At 44.3% G+C, this 23674-nt stretch overlaps 1 protein-coding gene across 1 annotated transcript in view; it reads right to left on the bottom strand.

Annotated features, from left to right (window-relative positions):
- LOC126235342 (T-box protein H15-like) overlaps nucleotides 1-23054 on the bottom strand; it is a 424161-nt gene extending 401107 nt beyond the window's left edge. The window contains exons 1-2 of the mRNA XM_049944064.1: nucleotides 23038-23054; nucleotides 14919-15104 (exon numbers count right to left, since the gene is read on the bottom strand). Coding sequence (XP_049800021.1) covers nucleotides 14919-15104; nucleotides 23038-23054 — 203 coding nt within the window. The remainder of the gene's footprint in view (nucleotides 1-14918; nucleotides 15105-23037) is intronic.
- Nucleotides 23055-23674: the final 620 nt, after the last annotated feature.

Genomic DNA, 23674 nt, shown 5'->3' with positions numbered 1-23674 from the left:
GACGTATCAGAGGTAAACATACGCAGGTCTGCGACAATAGAGGCCACTCCGCCGAAGCTTTCTGCACACCGTTTGCCTCGATACAAGACATCCATTGGATGGTCGGATGCCAGTTGCCGTGCAGTAATAAGGCAGTACCGTCGTGTCCTTACAGCCAAATAATGGTATGCCCTTTTGAAGTCACACGTGGTCGCACCGCACTGGTCTTCGGGATACAGTTTCGGTCTCCATAAACTGTCGCCACATCCGAGAAACAGCAGAACGATTCAAATTAAGGCATCGTACCACATCAGTTTGCGATTGTCCAGCTTACTTTCTTCCCATGGCCCTCCACCGCATAGAGTCTGGTTAGCATCTTCTCTGTTCCATATTGCACCGCCTGTGACTGTGTACACAGCGATTGTGGATGTGGGGGGCTACGCGGTAAACATTACCTCGTTTCATAGGTGCCCTGACGTCATTGTTAGCATGACCAGAATGTCACCTTCCGTGCAGTGCACGATCGTACGGGCAGCATCTGGTTGACAGTTTGTATGGTTATATGATTATATCGTGAATTAGTTACAGGACGAGGAAATAGCCGTTTGTTGCTTTAATTGTGGACACCAGTGTATTACATGCGAAACAGTGCAATTTAGAATTCATCTTGAAAATGTTTGTGTGGGACAGCAATGATTTGTTTTAAAATGGGGTAGAAGATTAGTGTTTATCGTCTCGTCATCAATGGGGCATTAGAAACGGGTCAGAAACTCTGACTTAAAAATTATGAAATGAAAAAGTTGACAGTAGAAGAAGAAGCAGTCCCAGAATTTACCTTCAGATTTTATGTAGAATAAAGTTCCGACGCTCACATAGCGCCCAGCTTTTCAGCTTCCACCTAACTCTCTCCAAAATTATGAATAATTTAATTTACACATTTTGCAGCTCATAATGAAACCTTCTTGTTATAATGAAAAACTTACTGCGTGTTTCTTTTTTCTTTTTTTTTTTGCTGTTAAAATTTACATTTCTTCACGTAGACCTCTTCTTGGTATTTGTAATTTTTCCAGTGAGTATGTCATTTAACTAAGGTGCGAATCTGGGAAGTCTGAGAAGCATACATAGGTCTGTAACGTCTCCACTGATCTCAAAACAGTTTGCACCTACAAATTTCTTTACCACTCTGAACTGGTGGAAGTTAGAGGATGCTAAAACTGGTGGAAAGGATTAACGACCTAGGAATTCCGACTTTCTTTTTGGGTGGCGGCTGTATAACGTGTGTTCTCTTCGGGAGGATTACGACCTCATTTGAATTATGCTATCTATTTATTAAACTTTGGAAATGAAATGACAGGCTCAGTCTTCACCATCCGTGCATCAATGTCCCTTTGCGATAAACTAACCACAAGAAAGGATTTTTTCCACCAATTTTCAATGTAATACACCCAATGTTCTTAAAACCGAAAAGTATTTATCACATCAAGTTAACTTGATCTATGGTAATGCGCAAGTTGCATGGCCACAGCAAAACCCCAATTTTCATCCTATCAATGACGTTTATAGGCCATACGAGAGACTTTTTATCCTGTTCTTATAAAGTGACGTTATCGTTAACAGGGTAGAAAAAAAATGACGTTCTTGATTAGTTTCAGAGATCAACACTGGACCCACTACTCGCTGTTTAAGTCGTAATTTGACGCTTGCAACATTCCCTTAAGTTGGTCACTATAACCAGGTAGTAGCCTCGCCACTGGTGTTGGGGACATCCCTGCAAGCGTTGGGCGCACACTCTGGTGTCCGGCGCAAGACGGGGCGCGGGCTGCCTCGTAGCTACGCGCGCATGGCTGCTAGCCGTGTCCCCGCAACATGGCCACCGGCAAAAGAAAGCGGGTTTTACGCAGCCGCCAGTCGCGCACGCACTGCCATTGGTGCGCAAGTCGCCATGTCTGGCCTTGGCGTGACGCGGCACTAAAACTGCGTCCGAGGCGGCCGCACAGTAGGCATAGAAGGTCCGTGAACACCGGCAGCCCGTGTTCAGAGAAGTGCATGGAACTTAAGAATCACACAGTACAAGGAGCCGCACAGAAAATGATGAAAAAATAGTGTCTCCAACGTGGCCCTCAGGATAAATGACGCTACCTGTCAAAGTAAAATATATTGATGTGCAAAAGAAGTTGGGTGCGTGATCGGTTCTGCGGAGACAGAGAAGGAGAATATATTAGTGGCGTCGGCCATGTGATCTCTGTGTCTGCCTGTTACCCAAGCCATACAAATTCAAATGGTTCCGAGCACTATGGGACTTAACTTCTGAGGTCATCAGTCCCCTAGAACTTAGAACTACTTAAACGTAACTAACCTAAGGACAGCACACACATCCATGCCCGAGGCAGGATTCAAACCTGCGACCGTAGCAGTCGCGCGGTTCCAGACTGTAGCGCCTAGAACCGTTCGGTCACTCCGGCCGGCGCAAGCCATACACCCCAGCTGTTGCCTAATATCACAACAGTCATTGCTGGAGTAAGAACTACACAGGGCACTGTTTCTGCTCCTGAATCTCCCTTAAAAAAAAAAAAAAAAAAAAAAAAAAAAAAAAAAAAAAAAAAAAAAAAAACATTTACTCGAAACACTATCGCTGACGCTTCTTAACATAAGACACTCTAAAAAAAAAGGACAAAAAGAATGTCGCACCACGAAGGAATTACCAGAATGAGACGGAAATCGTTAGACGTGATTTACATATACAGACAAACAAATGAAAAATTGGATGATTTACTGACGAAAAGCAGCTTCAGAAACTGAACAAGTGAAGAACGCCTTGGGCCACCTCTCGCCCTTATGTAAGCAGTTATTCGGCCTGGCATTGATTGATTGAGTTGTTGAATGTCTTCCTGGGCGATAGCGTGCGCGTTATTTCCTCAAAATCTTGAGCTGGTTGAGGGCCCTGCCCATAGTACTCCAACCGTTCTCAGTTGGGTAGAGATCCTGCGACCTTGATGGCCAAGACAGGGTTTGGCAAAGCAGTAGACACACTCGCTGTGTGCGGGCAGGCATTATCTTGCTGAAATGTAAGCCCAGAATAGCTTGCCAAGAAGAGCAACAAAACGGGGCGTAGAATGTCGTTGACGCACACCGCTGTGCTGTGAGGGCATCGCGGATGACAACCAAAAGGGTTTTGCTGTGAAATGAAATGGCACCCAAGACCATTATTCCTGGTTGTCGAACCGTATGGCGGGCGACAGTTAGGTTGCTATCTAACCAATGTGTGGGGCGTCTTCAGACATACCTTCGTTGGTCATGGGGCTCTGTTCGAAGAGGGGCTTGTCACTGAAGTTATAATGCAGTCACAGAGATTCCAGGCCAAATGTGCCTAACAGCACTGTAAACGGGCTTGTTGGTATACAGGGATCAAGGTACCTTTCTGTGAGACGCCTAATAGTGGTCCTCGTGGTCATCAGTTGCATATTAGATCGATGACAGTTATGAATCCGGGGCTCTGAATGCCTCTCTGACGGTTACTGGGTCCTTGCGTTCTGTCATCCCTCGAGGTCGACCGTTTCCTTCCTGACGCTGTGTTCGGCCACGGTCCTCCTATTCCTGCAAACATCGCTTCTATAAAACGTCGAGCGATTCGCTTATTACTGCAACCGGCTTCTTTGAGCCCAACTGCACGTACTCTGTCAAATACTGATATCTGCATATATTGTTTAAGTCCCTGCCTGCGAGGCATAGTTACTGTCCAACTGAGTACAAGAAATGAAATTGGCAAAGGCTTTATGCCGCAGTATCCAAATCTTACCCATTTACTGTCTTTCCCAGTTGCACCGTGAAACAGCACTGCAGCGTCACTCACTCATCGACCGGCCACCAAACTATACAATTTTGCATTTTCCATCTATACCTGTTGAATATCGATTTGTGACCAGTTTGCATAAATCTTCCGTGGTAAGTCATTTTTTCTGCCTTGAAGTGCACTTGTTTTGTTTCATACCACTCGTAATGAACATTACAGTGGTTAAGTACCTTCACTACACTCGACCTAACCTAACATGAAACTGCACGCTAAATGTTCTGTGCACACTTCGAACAGACAGACGTCGCAAAATGGCGATACTGTCTGGAGCGTCTACATTTACATCTACAGGGATACTCTGCAAATCACATTTAAGTGCCTGGCAGAGAGTTCATCGAACCACCTTCACAATTCTCTATTATTCCAATCTCGTATAGCATGCGGAAAGAACGAACACCTATATCTTTCAGTACGAGCTCTGATTTCCCTTATTTTATAATGGTGATCGTTTCGCCCTACGTAGGTCGGCGCTAACAAAATATTTTCTCATTCGGAGGAGAAAGTTGGTGATTAGAATTTCGTGAAAAGATTCCCCCGCAACGAAAAACGCCTTTGTTTTAATGATGTACAGCCCAAATCCTGTATCATTTCAGTTACACTCTCTGCCCTATTCGCGATTATACAAAACGTGCAGCCTTTCTTTGAACCTTTTCGATGCACTCTGTCAAGCCTATCAGGTAAAAATTCCTCACCTCGCAGCAGTATTCTAAAAGAGGACGGACAAATCTAGTGCAGGCAGTCACCTTAGTAGTCAGGAGGTAGACTCCCCCTTCCCACTGCGCATCGCACGACCACCCGCCATCTTACGTACACACCAGTGTAGTCTCTGACTGCGAGATTAATATGGCGCAAGTGGAGTCACAGTGCGTGCGGAATATCACGTAGAAGGATCTCAAAGGCTATTGTATGTAAAGAGAATTGCAGGCCCAGTTTCATTAGCACCGACTGCTCAAGTATATGTGCTAACGAGAGGTTCAGTTTATCGCAGGTCATCTAGCACCAGCAAAAAGCGCGAATCACGAGTATAGCCAGGGTATGCACTAAGAGGGCCGAAGGGGTGGGCGGTGGGGGATGGAGGGGTGAGGGGGGGGGGGGGTCAGATGAAACTGCAGTATAGTCCAGAGATCGCGATGCCTCATCAAAGTCGGCAACGCGAATCGATACCAGAGACATTTACGAGGGCTCACTGCAATCCGAGAAAACCATTGGGAGACACTACAGAAGACCACGTCTCCTTCTCAGCAATGCAACACCCTCACACTGAGGTCAACAGTGTCGGGAATGTATGATCTTAGCCCAGTGTGTAACTTCACCTGAAGGAGTCAACATTACAGTGTAGGACAAACGAGTTGTTACAATTTGTCATCAAATTGTTCCTCAGTAAATGCTGAACATTGTACTTCAAGAGGAATGTTTGTTAATAAGAGCATCACGTGATGCTTTGCTTATCAATGACAGCTGTAAATTACCCAGTGCTCCTGGGGCACAAGAGTGTGTCAAAGTTACGTAAATCTTTTATTCAGTTACGTAATAAAGTGAACTAATATTCATGTGTGTGAGCATTGTTCCAGAGGAATCAAATAACCCACATTTATGGCCAGACGAAAGTAGTTTCGTCTGATCATAATAAAAAGGAAAAACAACTTCTCACAATACAAAACTCTAAGCTATTGACAGATCACGTTAAAAACAAGCAAGAGCAACATATATGTTTATATCACTCATCCAAAAAGTTGCGAGATATGATTTTAGCTTGAGCTGACAACTGTAAACAACAGACGTGCATTCGACTAGTAAGTTCTGAGAAGGTAGTGTTAAGCAGATGACGCCCGGCCGTAGTGTGTCAACATTGTTATGTCATAAGTTGCAATGGAGCGACATCTCTCAATCAAGTGTTCAAGACATTCTCCATAATGTTTTGAAGAAGAGAAAAGAGTGTGCAAGGTTAGTCCCGATCACTTTGACTCCCGAACAAAAACAACCACGCATGGACGCCTGCCACGAGTAGACTTAAATGCAAAACGCGGACAGTTCATTTTTGGAAAAAATCATCACGCGTGACGAAACTTTGTGTTATCAGTGCGAAGCTACCACAAAATGACAAAATGCAGAAATTCACATTCAGGGCCAATGGTTTGACTACGTAACCAACATTCAAGCCAATATTATGAGCAAATTGAACAACATGCACAGGAAGGACTTTTTTGAGAGGTTAACAGGGTGCGGATGTTCTGCGCGCTGTACTCACGCCGAGGAACACTATTTTGAACACGTGAAAGATTAAAAGATCCACCTGAACGTTTCTCTATTTTTTATTAACCCAGTCTCGAGACTTTTTGGACTGGCAGGGTACACTAGAAAGCTGTAACGCTTATAAAAGTCTAAATGGAGCCTTTACACTGAAAGGAGTGTGAAATGGCTGCTTCTGCTGCTGCTATTGATGATGATGATGATGATGATAATGCAGACAGAAAAATCACCGAAAGTCTTTTCATGCTTCGGAGCGAATGTTCAAGGCGGCCTTCCGTATGCCTACAAATATTTTTTAACACTGGAATGTGATCCCCCGCATTTCCTTCAGGCTACTGCAAGCATGGTGTGATCGTACGACAGTAATTGTTCCACGCTGAAAACTGAAAGAACAGAAATTTGTCGCGCAGTTCCCCGAACATAAGCCACGACGTATCAAGTCTTTCGAGGAGCTCATCTTGTCGGAGGAGATGAAAACTGGAAAAAAAAATTTACCAGTGGAAAGCAACAGTTTTAACTTAGACTTGACCCGGATTCTGCACCGGGAGGTTTAGATCAGTGACTGTCGTTACGCGAAACAACAAGTACCGCCAAAGTACAAAAAGACACTGTGAGGGAACAATGCACAACGCTGAGCTAATATGAAACTCCACGGTGCGGGCCCATGATGTGGTTCGTCGGATGCTGCACACACACACACACACACACGAGATTGGGCAGGCCCGGCGGGAGCCGGCAGGCAGCGCCTTGATTGATGTCGACATTCATCGCCGCAGCCGGCGTAAATCAGGTAGACACGGCCCGCGTTGCGCGGTTCGCCTCCTCCGCAACACAGTGCAAACTTTCCTCTCTGGTGGCCGCAGCTGCCGCCTGCCCGTACCCTCGATTACGATCGATGTGCCTCTCCCGAATAGCAGCAGGTATTTCTTGAAAGATTAACATTCATATACTGAAGGGAAGGGCTATCGTGTTCGAAGAAGTTCGTGTATCAAGCCTGACTGTCGAGACTGAACGCGTATGTGGCGCGAGTGTTGACGCTGTATCTGAGCAGTCTGCTACACATACGTGCTAGGTAAACGACTTTTTTAGTGGGAGGATAGTCTGCACAAAACACACGGGTCATAGCGTGTCTGATTTTTAAAACTACGTTTACAGAGGCCATAAAAATTTGCATATCATTGGTATGCGTATCTAGCCTCAGTTTTCCGACATAATGACGTTCAGATCATAATCAGCAAATAACTATACTATATCCAGAAACTAAACTAATAAGTGTTAATGGAAAGTTCTGCAGACCGTTGCAGCGCTGTTTATGATACAACAACCAAGTTCATAACAAGGCCTTTCTTTTCTGGACACTACATGGATGTAATATACAATCACTAATACTAGTAGTGCCTACTAAGCAACATAGTCATAGTGCGGAATGAGTTATTAAAGATTCATCTGAAAAAAATTCTCTATAGATACTTAGACAGGAGGTGGTGAGGAACACCTAGGGCAGAATCATAATCCGCAGACAGCTTCAAAAGGTCCGAAGCGCGGAAATGATACTACTAATCATCATCTGAAGGCTAGCACAAATCGGGAGTCAAACTTGTCATTAAGTTCATAAACGGCAATATCCAGCTGTGTAAAATGAGCTAATATACCAAAAAGACATCAACTACTGTGCTGCGTACGTACGATGGCAGGGAAGAAGTAGATGAGAAGGAAAATTTACCACGCAGGCTATCAGTCAGGTATGTTATTCTGCCGTTTCGGTGTTTGCCGTGCTTTTAGAAGGGTGCGTTGAGAATTTATCGACGATTTTCATTTTGCTGCGCGTTTGATGCAAGCTATTTTTTTTATCATACTGTTCATTATTGGTGACAGAAAGGAAACACGCGAAGTGTTACACGAGCAGACGGCAGCGACACGGTTCCCTGTATTTAACTATTTAAAAAGAGTTGGTATCGAGAACAGACTTCCGACGTGGAACATGCTACAAGGCTGTTAAATATACGTAGAGAGTAGAAAAAGCACGCGATGTCAAATAAGGAAACGTGACGGAGCAAATGACAACCTTTCAATGAGTTTTCTGTTTCTATCTTCACACTGAATATCGCGGACCTGCCTCTGTTTGAGCAAGTCAATTTTCAAGTGGAAAACCATTTTAATCAGTATCTGTTTAAGATAAAAATAATGTAAAGGAACCAGAAAAAATTATGAGTTCTTTAAAAACGGGAAGTGTTTGCACTGCCCGTGTGGACACTTGTCATGCTGCATGCAAGCCCCTTTGCTGACTCAAGGTACGTGACATGGCTTACATCCTGCACGGCAGAGCCAATATGTCTGTCTCCTCGGGCGCTGGTCAAGGGGGCCGCTGGCGTGATATATGGCGTTGGGTGTGCCCTCCTGCGCCCATCAACGTTGTATTCGCATGGCTGTCATGGGATCCCAAACAACGCGAACAGCAATATCGCATTCTCGTCAGGCCACGTTCCTGCCCTGCCGAATTCCGACACTGAAGATGCATCCTACAGAGTGTGACTTCCGAAACACGAAATCTTGTATTATCTACTTCACGGCCGATGCGTCTTCAATCGATAATTATTCCACTTCAAATTCAGATTGAAAGGCACGTCAACAGTGGCGCTCCCAGCGGCAATGCTGGACATAGCAGTGGCACCATGTCGGCTTTGTGATGCGTACATAATCAGCTTAATTGATCGTGCTTCCAAGTTTCTGACCAGAATGATGTACAGAAGAATAGAGAAGAAAACTGAGAATCTGTTAGACGACACTCAGTTTGGCTTTAGAAAAAGTAAAGGCACCAGAGAGGCAATTATGACGTTGCGGTTACTAATGGAAGCAAGACTAAAGAAAAGGTTTGTCGACCTGGAAAAAGCGTTCGACAATGTCAAATGGTGCAAGATGTCCGAAATTCTGAGAAAAATATGGATAAACTATAGGCACCAAGAGGGAACAAGAAGAATGCAGGACCAAGAACGAGGTGCTTGGATTAAAAAGGATGTAAGATAGGGATGTAGTCTTACGCCCCTATTTTTCAATGTATAGATCTAAGAAGAAGTGTGGGAAATAAAAGAAAGGTTCAAGAGTGGGATTAAAATTTAGGGTGAAAGGATATCAATGATAAGATTCGCTGATGATATTGTTATCCTCAGTGAAAACGTAGATTTGCAGGATCTGGCGAATGGAATGAACAATCCACCGAGTACATAATATGGATTGAGAGTAAATCAACAAAAGACGAAAGTAATGAAGAGTAGCAGAAAGAGAACAGAGAGAAACGTTAATATGAGAATTCGGAATGATGAAGTAGTCGAAGTTAAGGAATTCTGCAACCTAGCCAGCAGAAAAACCCATGATGGACAGAGCAAGGAGGACATGAAAAGCAGACTAGCACTGGCGAAAAGGATATTTCTGGCCAAGAGAAGCCTACCAGTATCAAACACAGACCTTAATTTGAGGAAGGAGTTTCCAAGAATGTACGTTGGGAGCACAGTAGTGGAACATGGACTGTGGGAAAACCAGAGTAGAAGAGAATCGAAGAATTTCTGACTTAGTGCTACAGAACACTGTTGAAAATTGAATGGACTGATAAGGTAAGCAGCGAGGAGGTTCTCCGTAGAATATACGAGGAAAGGAATATATGGAAAACACTGTTAACAAGAAGGGACAGGATGATAGGACATCGGTTAAGACGTCAAAGGAAAACTTCCAGCCGACCGGCCTGGCCGAGCGCTTCTAGGCGCTACAGTCTGGAACCGCGCGATCGCTACGGTCGCAGGTTCGAATCCTGCCGCGGGCATGGATGTGTGTGATGTCCTTCGATTAGTTAGGTTTAAGTAGTTCTAAGTTCTAGGGGACTGATGACCTCAGAAGTTAAGTCCCATAGTGCTCAGAGCCATTTGAACCATTTGAAAACTTCCATGGTACTTGAGGGAGCTGTAGCAGGTGAAAACTGTGGAGGAAGACAGAACTCGTGGTGAGCCCCTATAAGCCAGTCAGAAGACTGATAACTCTAAAAAAAAACAAGGTATTTCGTGCGGTATCACTTTGTATGTTTCCGTGTGTGGAGGCTCAGATGAGAAAGAACGATACCAGATTGCCTACGTCATTTTCATAATTGTCCAGTACTTGGTGTGGTGGTATGAGGTGCCAATGGGATCAACTGTGACTAGCATAGAAATTTGGAAATTTGTGGTAAGGTCTTACGGGACCCAACTACTGAGGTCATAGGTCCCTAAGCTTAAGCACTACTTAATCTAACTTAAACTAACTTACGCTAAGGGCAACGCACACACACACACACACACACACACACACACACACACACACACACACACACACCTCAGAGGGAGGACTCGAACCTCCGACGGGGGGAGCCGCGCGGACCGTGACAAGGCGCCACAGACTGCGCGGCTATCCCTCGCGTAATTGGCATCGCCAATAACAGAGATCTACAAATTTATAGTTTGAAATTTTTTATTAATAATTTTAGGTGATCCTAATCTTTTTCGATATGCCAATTTCAGGTATTCCAAGGGGTCGACCAGAACGGGCACACCGCTCACAGCTATGCGGTAGACGGCACATTTGGATCTCCGGCCAACGCCGTTGCAATCTACATCAACGACTTGCTGATGAATGCAAATGTTCAACTGGTACATTTCGCTGATGACACGGCGTACTTTACAAGTAGACACCAATGTAAAGCCAACATCAGAAGACTACAGACGAAACTGAACTTTACCACAGTGTGGTGGAGACCAAGATTAAAATTAACTAGGCGAAAACAGATGAAGTATACTTCAGCGAAAACCGTACACAGGTAGACAGAAACATTACTACCCAAGCTCAGTTGTCAAGCATCTGGGAGTCACATTGGATCGACTTTTTTTTCATAGATCTAAAGCCTCTGGCATGGCGAGCGAACTGACGCCACTATTGCGCAGTAGGGAGCTCAACAGCTCAACGAAAGTTAGACTCTACAACGCAACTTTACTTTCAAAAATCCTTTATCGGAGCACATCAAGGGGCCACCATAGAAAGACCCAAATATTGCATATGCAGGTATTACAAAATAAAGTTCTCCGGTGGATACTTTGGACTTCACAGTACACGCACATCCAGACACTGCACTAGGAGCTCAAACTGTAGAAATGATCAAAGTCAGGTCCACAAAAGTTCATGAGAAGTAGGTAGCACCAGAACAGAATCTTGGCATCGGTTCTGAGTCCTCAAGGCATTAGTTGAATAGGGAATTAGAAATGAGAAACTCGGTGATTGTGGACGGTCAAGCAGATGGAAGCGGTCGAGAGGCAGCACGGCTGTACCAAAACAGGTACCTTCACAGACATCTACCACATTACACAACATTTCAAACCCTTTTTGGGCGTTTGTGTGATCGTGGGTGCTGTCAGACAGACGAACATGAAGGGAGGCGGAGGAGCGTGCGTATATCAGATTCGGAGCATTGGGTTCTGCCTCTCAACCGTTTATTTCTCCTTGGCCGTATACAGACACCATCTCGGCTTGTTCCCGATTAATTTCTGGATCATCCTGCGCCTTACAGTATGTTGCGTCAGTCATACAACCTGCAACACCCAAGGAAAACACAACACGTGGTCAGAGGAACTTTCATTCGTCAAGGCCATCTACCGTGGCAATGATGTATTTCAGGACACATGCTCATTGGACATTTTTCCACCATTTCCAGTCAGGAATCCATCGCTGCTGTTTGTCGGTTTTATTAATTTCTGCTCTATACAGACCTGGACAAAGTGAATAGGGCTCTATTCGTAAAACTGTTTTATCAATACAACAGCAACAGTGCTGCTACTCTTCCCGAGTATCGACGCAATAAAGCCATAGAGTAACGCCCTCTTTGCGCACGGGGATTGAAGAACATGATTTATAAGTTCGATCGAATTAATTGGCGATTTGGGAATTGCTCCTCGAAGTGGCCGACGGCCAATTGCGCCACAAGGTGTTGAAGGAGTTAGTGTTGCCATAGTTGATGAGAATGCTGGATGCAGTTTGCGATCTTGAAACAGTGCACGAGCTGTGTCACGTCAGCTGAACAGTCCATGCTCCACCGTTTGAAAAGCTCTGCGAACAATTGTGAAATGGTATTCCTACTGCGGTATCAGGTTGTCGTGGATGGAAATGGTAGCCACATTGAGCAAACTTTGTAACTTGGAACGTAAACATTTTACTCAGTTAATAAATGTTACCACCTCATGTGGAAATTAAAATGTGTTTATTTCAATGGTTTACTCATTATTTCACTTCCGCATGGTCTTACAAATGTTTCCACAAACTTTCTTTGTCCTACGAGCACTCGTTTTCCAGGGGGGCTCTCTCAAGTAGCGAAAGTTTGATTATAATCACCCAGTATATAAATGACCACAACAAAAGGACCTCATAGCACTCCAAAATTTTATGTATCTCACTTGTTAAGTGCACGTAGAGCTAATAAACTCATTAATATGTTACCTTTTTGTGGGTATCTGACTCTTTATTGGCCACCTGTATACCGATATATCAGACTTCTTTCACAATAATTACTCAGTAAGACATCTCGTACTGTATTACCAGACACGTCGTCTTAGGTTTTGGCGAGGTATAAGGAAGTTATTGGAATACTTCAGAAAACAATTTGCACCAAACAATAGGACAACGCCGGGAAAGTTGGACCACTAGGTGAGACGGACCAGTGGCGCATTTCACAAATGCACCGCGACTGATTGGCTCCGTGTAGTTGTGAGGAAGCTATTGTGTGAACGAACAAGGTGTAAAAGTGCTGCTGTTATTTTCGTGTTAGTTCTGTAGACAAATCGCATTCTCTCTACTTGTAACACGAAAAGTTCCACTGTCTAGTTATGCAGTTTTAATTTTAACGGTTAGTTTGCAGGACATCTGTGCAGTTTTTTTTACTGCGAGCTTGATAAATATATAGGCATGAAACTAACGTAAAACGACTACCGAGTTCGCTACATGCAGACAGAGTCAGGATGGTCCATCTCTACTGGACAATCGGGAGAGGTGGACCACAATTCAATTTAGCTCAGGTGATAATGGAAGATTCATTTATATTTTGAAAAAGGATTGAATAACATGTGGTTCTTCATAGCTGGTATTTGTATAGTTAAAAATCTATTTCAAGCCCAGGAAACCAGCTGGCAAAGTATCGCTTGTACTTAATGGACGCAGGTCTCACACAAGCTGTTTGGAAACATTAGAATTTGCAGGGGAACAAGGCATTATTTTAATGAGACAACCTCCACATACATCGCAGCGTTTGCAGCTCCTGGACCGCCCATTTTTCAAACTGAAAATCTGTCTTTACAATATCTGCAGCACTTTCATGATGAATAATCCAAGAAAGGAAATTAGCCGTCTTAAATTTGAAAACTGGTCAACTAAGCGTGGGCTAAATCGGCCAAAGTTGAAAATGGTAATTTGGCTTCAAGACAAGTGGAATAACACCACTGAATATGGTCGCAGTTCTAACCATGCTTATTTGTCGGAAGACGCTTATGTGCCAACAAATGGAAGAGCTGAATCTCACACACAGGCCAACAACCCACTTCAAAAGTCATCAAAATACCTGACGATCCGAACCACGTCAAAAGAGCGGAGTTATCTGCACAAGTCAAATTCCTTCAGTGAAACAATTCCGGACTCAACTCCTACTAAACTTAAGATCCACTATTACTGTCTCAAAACTGACTACACATACGGCAACACAGACAAAACGTTTGGAAGAAATATCACCTGTTCCTTCTATTGATACAATCACAGGTTTTAAGAGAAGAAGAACAACAGTACCCAAAGTGCTTATCTCTTGAACTCCAAAGAAGAAGAGGGATGAGGAAAGAAAGAAAACAGAAATCAGAAACAAAGACGATCACCAAAGAAAATTATTGGTGAAGAGAAAACGAGACCGAAGAAACTAAAAAACGAAAATACTCCTAGTAATCCACAGTGACCATCATATGCAGAATGCTGCGGACATTTTAGAAGATTACGAAAGCAGCTTTGATAAACAGGGTGAAAAGTGAACGTGTTGTGTTTGGTGAAACCTATTACGAAACTAATAAAAAAGACCATTGGATTCAGTGTGTTTCCTGTTAACGGTAGTTCATTACCGTTGTTCAACATTTGGTAATAAACGTAAGTGCTATGGTAAGGAGAGAGACGCTAATGCTTGAACAAACTAATGATCCATTAGAAGAGCGTTATAATAAACTGATAAAACGGCTTTAGGCTAAAATATTTAATATTACAATTCTGTAATCATTACAACATATTCCATATAGAAATATGCAATTGTAATTGACTCTTTTCTTCTCGTGTAGTCATTTTTATATGGTTCGTCTCACCCAGTACATTGGTCCACCTCACTCATACACCTATGGGTGAGGTGGACCAGTCATGTATGTTTACTGTTTATGATCTCTCTTGTAGTCCTAGTGACAATGCCGCAATAATCTCAATAATGTTTTGTGCTTATCTTCAAATGACACTCTGCACCAAAATGCAAATAGCAGCTTAAAAAAAAAGAAAGAAAAAGAAAAATAATTGATCCAACTCTCCCTTAGTCAACCTATGAAGGTGAATTCGCTGTAAATCGATATTACATCTTTATATATTGTCTGTGCGCACGACATATAGTACACACGTGACGGAGCTACTACGTAGGATCTATCTGAGAAACAGATCCAAATTGTTTTTCGTGAGCACGGACCTACACATCCAACATTTCTTCTGCATACACGGACCAGTTAAGAGGAGACACGGAGTGTGCAGCAGAGCGTGGCAGACCTACCTGCCGGTCTTGGTGATGATCATCTCGGTGCCCAGGTCGTGGAACTTGTCCCACAGCTCCTTGGTCTCGAGGTGGCACTCGGCGGCCAGCAGCTCGTCGCAGTTGCAGCGCACCTTCACCCTGGAGGGGGTGGGCGGGGGCGGCGTCTCGCGCTCCTCGGAGCCGGAGCGCGACCCCACGGCCGAGCTGGGCGACCGCCGCCCGCCGCCAGCCGCCGCCGCCCCCGGGGGCCGGCAGGCCACCGCGTCGCCGCCGCCCCCGCAGCCCGCCTCGCTGTCCGAGCACTGCTCCACGTCCACCTCCACGTCCTCGTCTTCCTCGCTGTCGCCACCTGCCACATAAATCACAGAGGCCACCGTCGATACTGAGGTCACTACACAGCATGAAGCAGTGCATATTCGACAAACTTTCCCTCAAAATTTCTGAGCCGGCCTGGGTGGCCGAACGGTTCTAGGCGCATCAGTCCGGAACTGCGCTACTGCTACGGTCGCAGGTTCGAATCCTGCCTGGGTCATGGATGTCTGTGATGTCCTTTGGTTAGTTAGGTTTACGTAGTTCTAAGTCTAGGGGAATAATGAGCTCAGATGTCAAGTCCCATAGTGCTTAGAGCCATTTCATCAAAAATTCTGACGGGTTTCAGTTTGACGCCAGTTATTATGTTGGTGCCTAAGTTCGTGGCGTTTTTGTTTTGCATGTTGCTGCATTTATTTGCAGATCACTGTTATTAATTCAATTTACATGTTGTCATTTGGAGGTAGTATGTAGAGCTGTGGACGCTAGGAAATGGAGTGCCGAGTGGAGAAATCAGAATATTTCCGACATGTTGTTCTGCTTGAGTTCAATAGATCGACGACAGCAGCGGAGGGAGCCAGAAATATGTACACCTTGTATACGGGGATGCTGGCATTCGACAGGGCACGGCTAGGAATTCGTCGAATCGTTTTAAGGAGGACTGCCTATCCTGCTCCACAGAGCACGCGAGCCTCCGACCTTTAAGTTATGTGATGAGACATGGAGAACCAACGCCTCGTCCAACGCCTGTGGTTTCGACGTCCGTCAACGACTTGCCTTATATGTTCGCGACAGTAGTACGCTATCAGCCGACCTGCTTCGCCGCTCCCGATGTGCTCATTCGCAGACGCAACCGTAACAATCCACCCTTTGTCAAAGTTCCTTGCGGCAGTAAATTACCCAACGTGCGGCCCTTGGGCCGGCTTTGTAAGGGATACCTCCTAATATCGTGTCGGATCTCCTTTTGCCGGGAGTAGTGCAGCAATTCCACGTGATATGGACTCAAAAAGTCTTTGGAAGTCCCCAGCAGAAATGTTGGGCCACGCTACCTCTATAGCCGTCCATAATTGAGAAGCTTTGCGTTCAAGATTTTGTGCACGAACTGACCTCCCGATTATGTCCCATAAATATTCGACGGGACTCATGTCTTGCGACCTGGATGTTCTTCAGACCAGTCGTGAACAACTATGGACCGGTGATATAGCGCATGACACTCATAAAAATTCCATGGTTGTTTAGGAGTATGAAGTCCACGAATGGCTGCAAATAGTCTCCATGTAACCGAACATAAACGTTTCTAGTCAATGGTCGGTTCAGCTGGAACAGAGAACCCAGCACGTTCCATGTAAAAGCAGACCACACCATTAAAGAACCACCACCAGCTTGTACAGCGCGTTGTTGACAACATGGAACCGCCGCTTCGTAGGGCCTGCGCCACATTCGAACTCTACAATTAGCTCTTCCGAACTGAAATAGAGGCTCATCTGACCAGGCCACTGTTTTCCAGTCATCTAGCGCTCAACCGACATCGTCACGAGCCCAGGAGAGGCGTAGCAGGTGATGTGCTGTTAGCAAAGGCACTCGCGTCGGTCGTCTGCTGCCATAGCGCATTAACGCCAAATTTCGCCGCATTGTGCTAACGGATAAATCAATCGTACGACCCATATTGATTTCTGTGGTAATTTCACGCAGTGCTGCTTGTGCGTTAGAACTTTCAACACTACGGCAGTTGGTCGACAAGTAAAGGCCGTCTACCACTGCATTGTCCATGGTAAGGGATAACGTCTGTAAATTTCGTATTCGCGGCTCACTCTTGACACTGTGGGTCTCCGAATATTGAATTTCCTAACAGTTTTCAAATTAAACGTCCCATACGTCTAGCTCCAATCACCACTACGCGCTCAAAGTCTGTTAATATCTGTCGTGAGGCCATGATCAAGTCGGAAACCTTTTCAGATGAATCATCTGATTACAAATGACGCTTGGCCAACGCACGGCCCTTTTATACCTTTCGTACGCCATACTACAGCTATCTGTATATGTGCATACCGTAATCCCACGCCTTTGTCATGTCAGTGTATACCTTCCTTGTCACGTCAGGGACCCGCAACGATATCAGGCGGCATTCAGTCTCGCGGCGGGCAGTCTTCGTAATGTTTTGGATCATCAATGCACGATGTGGCCTAACTGTCTTAATTTAAATGCCAATGTTGGGTAAAAGCTAACGTTAAAACGCACGCTGTTTAAGCTACTACGTGCATAAGCTTATAGTGTCCAGTTAGCAAGAGGAACGCAAGCAGTGGCGCGCGGCCGAGTTCAGCTGGTGAAGCCAGGCCAGGCGGTCTCATTTGGCGCGTGGAAATAACGTGCCCGTCACAATTAGCAGCGCAGCGCGCGACGCAGTCCATTCGCGACCACATTGGCGTCAGCCGCGCGCGCTGGCCAAGTATTTATCTGCGTCGCCTTATGAATACGCGATGAGCGCGCACCGCCGCGCTATTCCGCCGGCTGTATGCACCAGCAGGTGTATAGTAACTCCTCCCGCATCCGCGGGCGTATCGCACACCTAGCGGGGCGTCGTTTACAGCGTTTTAACGGCGCCGCGGCTGAAATTTCGATTGTGTCCAACTGGCGTCCGAAGCACGGTATCTGCGACGGCAATCGAGCGTGGCTGCGACCACGATGTTCAGATAGCATTCATTTCCTTATTTCTGCCCGCATCTCGTGGTCGTGCGGTAGCGTTCTCGCTTCCCACGCCCGGGTTCCCGGGTTCGATTCCCGGCGGGGTCAGGGATTTTCTCTGCCTCGTGATGGCTGGGTGTTGTGTGCTGTCCTTAGGTTAGTTAGGTTTAAGTAGTTCTAAGTTCTAGGGGACTTATGACCACAGCAGTTGAGTCCCATAGTGCTCAGAGCCATTTGAACCATTTGAACCTTATTTCTGTCACTGCGCTAGCGGTTATGAGATAAGGGATCGGATCTTAAAGAGAGGTTCTGACCAATAGGCATGAAAAATATGCGAAGTTCACAATCTCTTTGTCATACAAGAATTGTTTTTATTGATATGAGGGCTTTACCACTTCATTATACACACATTCGAGTATGAAAAACAAATTATCGCATGGCAAATTAAAAATGGCGCTGCAGCTCTTGTCAAAATATGCACCTCGCGACATGCGCTGATTTGCGCCAAGCGTTGCACAGACTCGAGGCTCCTTTTGAAACCAATAAAAATAAAAACAAATGTTAAATTATAATGAATATGGGAGGCCGTCACGATGTGGTTTTGAAACAAACTAAAAAAATCAATACTTCTGAAAAATACTGCTTAAAGAAAAATCCGTCTACAGTCTGGAGTAATAAAAGCATCTTTGTTTCAAAACTTACGGTTAATATGAGATCCCAGGACTATAGAGGCATCTTTTTTCTTCCTCCGGATCTGACCTGACTGCTGTATTCTTTTTATTATGGGCTCTACCAACAAAGAGAGACATTCCTTGCTTCGAGGTGGCCACTCGTTTCCTTCCAGATAACTCAGCGAAGTTCCTCCTGGTCGTCCCTACGACGATTCCGTAACACGTTCATGGTCATCGGGATAGCTAAGCAGCCTTTGTTGAATGTACTTTCAGCTATAAATGCTCATATTTCAACAGTTTTTGCCCCACAGTGAAGATGTTTTGGTATCAGTTTCCAAAACCACGTGTTGAAGCTCTCATTGTCGTTTTGTGTATTGACACAGGTGCATTTTTTAAGCCAATCTTCATTCGACAGAACTTCATATACTAGTTGAACCACTTCTTGAAATAAGTTATCGAGTGCCTGAAGCTGCGTATAGGCTATTTCTGTTGGTACGCAGCTCCATTCAATACGATGTAACTTATAAAATACTTTCGTAATCGGAAAATCCTTTTGCAGGCGTAATATACCTAGGCTTCAGGGATTCAAATTATGTAAAAAAAAAAAAAAGGAAAAACAACGGTCTCGACCAAAACTTCGGTTACACAGTTATGTCAATGGTGCCATCGCGTCTGCGTGGCCTCAATTAGTCGAAAAAAAATCGCAGTCGGCTAAATAATGTGCAGGACTTCTTCAACCGCTGCACAAGCGTTGGCTCTGGCGAACGTCGTTGTAATATTGTAGCAATGACGAACACACCGTGTGGAAGAAATTTAATGACTTGTCGCTCTATCTCAATCCATTTCTTTTTGCCAGTTTCCCTTTACTCCGCTCAACTAATTCCCCCCCTCTTTAACTATCTCCCGTCTCTGCAACTACCGAGCGAGGTGGCGCAGTGGTTAGCACACTGGACTCGCATTCGGGAGGACGACGGTTCAATCCCGTCTCCGGCCATCCTGATTTAGGTTTTCCGTGATTTCCCTAAATCGCTTCAGGCAAATACCGGGATGGTTCCTTTGAAAGGACACGGCCGATTTCCTTCCCCATCCTTCCCTCACCCGAGCTTGCGCTCCGTCTCTAATGACCTCGTTGTCGACGGGACCTTAAACACTAATCTCCTCCTCCTCGCTGCAACTCACAGGTACCGGCCTCTGGAGGACAGGTCTATAAAAGTTATCCGTATGTTTAATGGAGGATTAGTATAACAGAAGACCTTCAACTGTCTATGGTGAAATACGCAATCATTCTTCAAAAATTTTCAAACTGTAGTCTCTCTCCTTTCCATGTCGGTGCAGTGTAAGAAGACCTTAAGGAAGCACAGATAATACAATCTGATACATCAGACTGAAAAAATCTTAGGCAGAAAATTCACAACTGTACAATTGCTCCCCACAGAAAAACCCAAAAACACCGCAGCAACTAGCTCTGCGAGCGGAAAAGTGTCAATTCGGAGAAAAACAAAGCTATGTGTGGTCAAGGAAAAGCTAAAACAAAACTATGAAAAGGTCCTGTTGTCTAGTGGCGTCCTAACATGGATAATGACATGATATTTAGTTCCTTCAATACTGATTAGCCCTCTTCCCTAAACATCCTACAAAGTAGCAGTCTGGAATGTACTTCGATGTATGCATGAAGACTGAGTGCAGTACTGCTTCCCACCACCATATGGTGTTGCTGCTACCGACACGTGGCGCAATGCAGTATCACTTGTTCCGACTTGCGAGTACGCTGATGGATATCAAAAAGAGAACATGGAAACAGACAAGCATGGGCCACGGTGAACAGCGTGATTTCTCTGGAGGGAAGAAGTGACTGCTTGAGGCATCCACGAGAGGTTAGTACCCATATGCGGGGAAACAGCATCAAGTCGGAGACCCGTTTTCGTTGGATATCAAAGTTCAGAGTCGGCAGGGACTGTGCTGAAAAACGCAAAAGCGCTGGGCTTCCAGTCACTGCACGCAAACCGAACAATGCCCAGCATGTAAATGACTTGATAATGGAGCACAGGTAGTTCATGTTCGATGAACTAGAGAAGACAGCAGGTGTATAAAGAGAAACTATCTGCACCGTCATCCATGAGAATTTAAAGATGAAGAAGGTGTGTGCACAATGGGTGCCCCACTGCGCAGAAACAGAAGCTTGTGGCATTATGCCAACAGTTGGTGCTACAGTACAGTGCAGATCCAGTGGAGTGCTTTGAGCGTATGTCTCGGCACTGTGGTTCAGTGTATTCACTTCGGTCAGGGGACTAGACGCCCTCTGTAATAGTAAAGCTGAGTCAAGTTCACATCAGTAGAACGTAAGAAGATGTAATGCAACAAACCGCACAGAACTTATGAAGAAAACCGAGGAAGGAAAAGATAGAAAGCAAGGAAAAAAGTTGTTAGTGTCGCGCCTCTAGACCCTAAAAGACCCGGGTTCGATTACCGGACGGGGCGGAGATTTTTTTCGCTAGGGACTGTGTTGTTCTCATAATTTTATTTCGTCTTCATCGTCGTGCTGGTCACCGAAGTGGCTTCAAAGAGGAAGAGTTGTTCCAGTCGGACGAATTACATCACACAGCGTCTCTAGGCCAGTAATGCCATATAAAAATTTCATTTTTTCCTCTTCACAAATGTGGGTAATATGTCGTACTATATTTTTATTAATTACAGTTTTTTATTCTAATGTAGCTTGACAACGCCCAAAGTGACGAAATTAGATAATCTCCCAATCATGAGTAATGTGGTTATTTTAGAGTAAGATACCCGATCCAGGAAAATAGCATCCCTGAAGAATTTCGCAGCCTTTGTGGACCAATATCCAGCGTGATTCAATTACCCCTACCTCTGGATTTTATGCAATTCGCAAAGTCTTCAAATAACACGTGCAAGATTTTCATATTCTCTCTCTAGATATGAGCAAATTATTAGTCGTACAGGAAAAATGAACAGGATCTTCTTTTAGAAAATGTGATGTTGTTAAACTTTGTACTATGATGGGTTTTCGCTAGCGCCAGTAGTTTTTGAATTATTTAAGAAAAAAACGCACAAAAGTGACCTTCAAATGCGTTTTTCTTGAATAACTTGTATACCGTGGCCTCCAGCAAAAACGTATCCTAGTGCAAAATTTAAGTACTTTCAGTTTCCTACAGAAAGGTCCCGCTCATTTTTTAGCAATAACAGTTTGCACGTACTGAACGAGAGACTACGAAAATCCTGCGCGTGGTCTTTCGAGGCTTTTCGGGCTGCATAAGACCAAGCAGTAGGGGCAGCTGAATCACCGACAATACGAAAGAAGATTGACTATCATAACCACTCTAAGGAGAGTGTATCTATCTCGTACTCCGTTTTACGATGTTTTGAACACTTTCACACAGTCAATGTATAATAGCTAACATAAAGTATTTAACACCATTAGGTTGTTCATTATATTATTCAGATTTTTGTAAACCAATATGACATGACAAGCACTTAAATGAATAAGCAAGCAAATAAATTGTTAAGTGGTCATAATTAAATTCTAGTGACCGCCATATTATACACAGAACAGATAACGACCGGCGATAGTCATTTCAGAGCATTTCGACATCATTATTACAGTTCGCTGTACGTATGTCATAACAGTTACTGGAGAATTTTTGCAAGCTGCCAACTGCCGGAGCCAATCCAAAAACAGTGCCCTCCGTCCGACTACTCTGCCTTAATGCTACGCCACGAATTTCGTATCAGCGTGTGCGGCGTATGATTTATATGCCGAACGGTCACGCGACAAAAATTAGAAAACGTGTTAAAAAGTATACCGTTCCTTGAGTATTTGCGTGCTGATGGTTGCCACACGAACAAGTTTCTGACAGGGTTCATTTAAGACTGATTCGGAGATCGATTAAAAAAGTTGACACATTTGAGCTACCCGCACGTTTTTCGTTTTTTCTTGGCAGCCACCACGAGATGCACGTCACCGTAATTGCAGCCACCTGCGTATTTATCCAACTGGCTTTCAATAACATGGAAACAGCAGAGTAGTACGTTTTGTACTTCTTATTTGCTCTTCTTCACCCTTGGAGTCGTAGCGAATACAGCAGATTTTAGAACCACAATATAGTATATTGTTTCGTTAAAAACAGGAAATTTTTTTGCACAGAATATTCGTAGTTTACTTGGTATGATGTGAAGAAAACGTTTAGCGGTTCAAATAAATTTAAGCTTAGGAGGCAAGCTAAACCAAGAAAATGAGGAACTAGCTGATTTGGCTTAAAATATCAGCACTGAAGACGAAGTGATAGTGGTGACCTCAGAAAAATAGAGAAAGTTAATTAAACAGCGTACTCCGATTAAATGGGAATGCTCGTAGATCTTATTCAGTGTCGGGAATATTTACATTACACCTATCACTTGCTGTACTTTTGTTCCAACTTACGTGAGAATCTACAAATTAATGGTGTTACCGCAGTTACTTGCGGTAGCGGCTCATGGGTTTTAACCAGCATTTATGAACTGAGCCGAAAACAGGTCGCACGAACTAGCTGCCCACGGTGTACAGTTGAGGCACTTACGTTCACTAGGAATGCTGCTCAACATCAGCTTAACACCAAAACTTTATTCGGCAGCCTTAGAGAGGAGTATTAAGCGAAATTTCTGACTAGTTCGAGGATTTCGTGGTGGGGATTAGGGGGCCGCAGAATGTTATCTCGAATGGAGAGTCATTCCTAGAAGTAAATACAGATGTGCCCTCAGGGAAATGTGTTGGGACCTTTACTGTTCATGTTGTATATTAATGACCTGGCTGACAATGTTAATCGTAACCTCAGGCTTTTCGCAAATGATACATTTATCTATAATGAAATACTATCTGAGAAAAGTTGACAAATATACATTGAGATCTTGATAAGATTTCAAAATAATGTACGGATTAACAACTTGCTTTAAATTTTAGAAATGCGAAATTGTGCACATCACAAAATTAGAAAACGTAGTCTCTGCCGACATCATACAAGTACGGTAGTAGATTTCGGTTCACTTGTAGCACGCTGGAGAAATGAAGACAGTCTACAAAGAAGATTACTTGAAAAATAGACATGTAATCACTTCTAG

This window comes from Schistocerca nitens, chromosome 2, assembly GCF_023898315.1.
Source record: "Schistocerca nitens isolate TAMUIC-IGC-003100 chromosome 2, iqSchNite1.1, whole genome shotgun sequence".
Lineage (NCBI taxonomy): Eukaryota > Metazoa > Arthropoda > Insecta > Orthoptera > Acrididae > Schistocerca > Schistocerca nitens.
The sequence above is the reverse complement of the archived record's forward strand: the minus strand, read 5'-3'. Positions and strand labels throughout refer to the sequence as shown.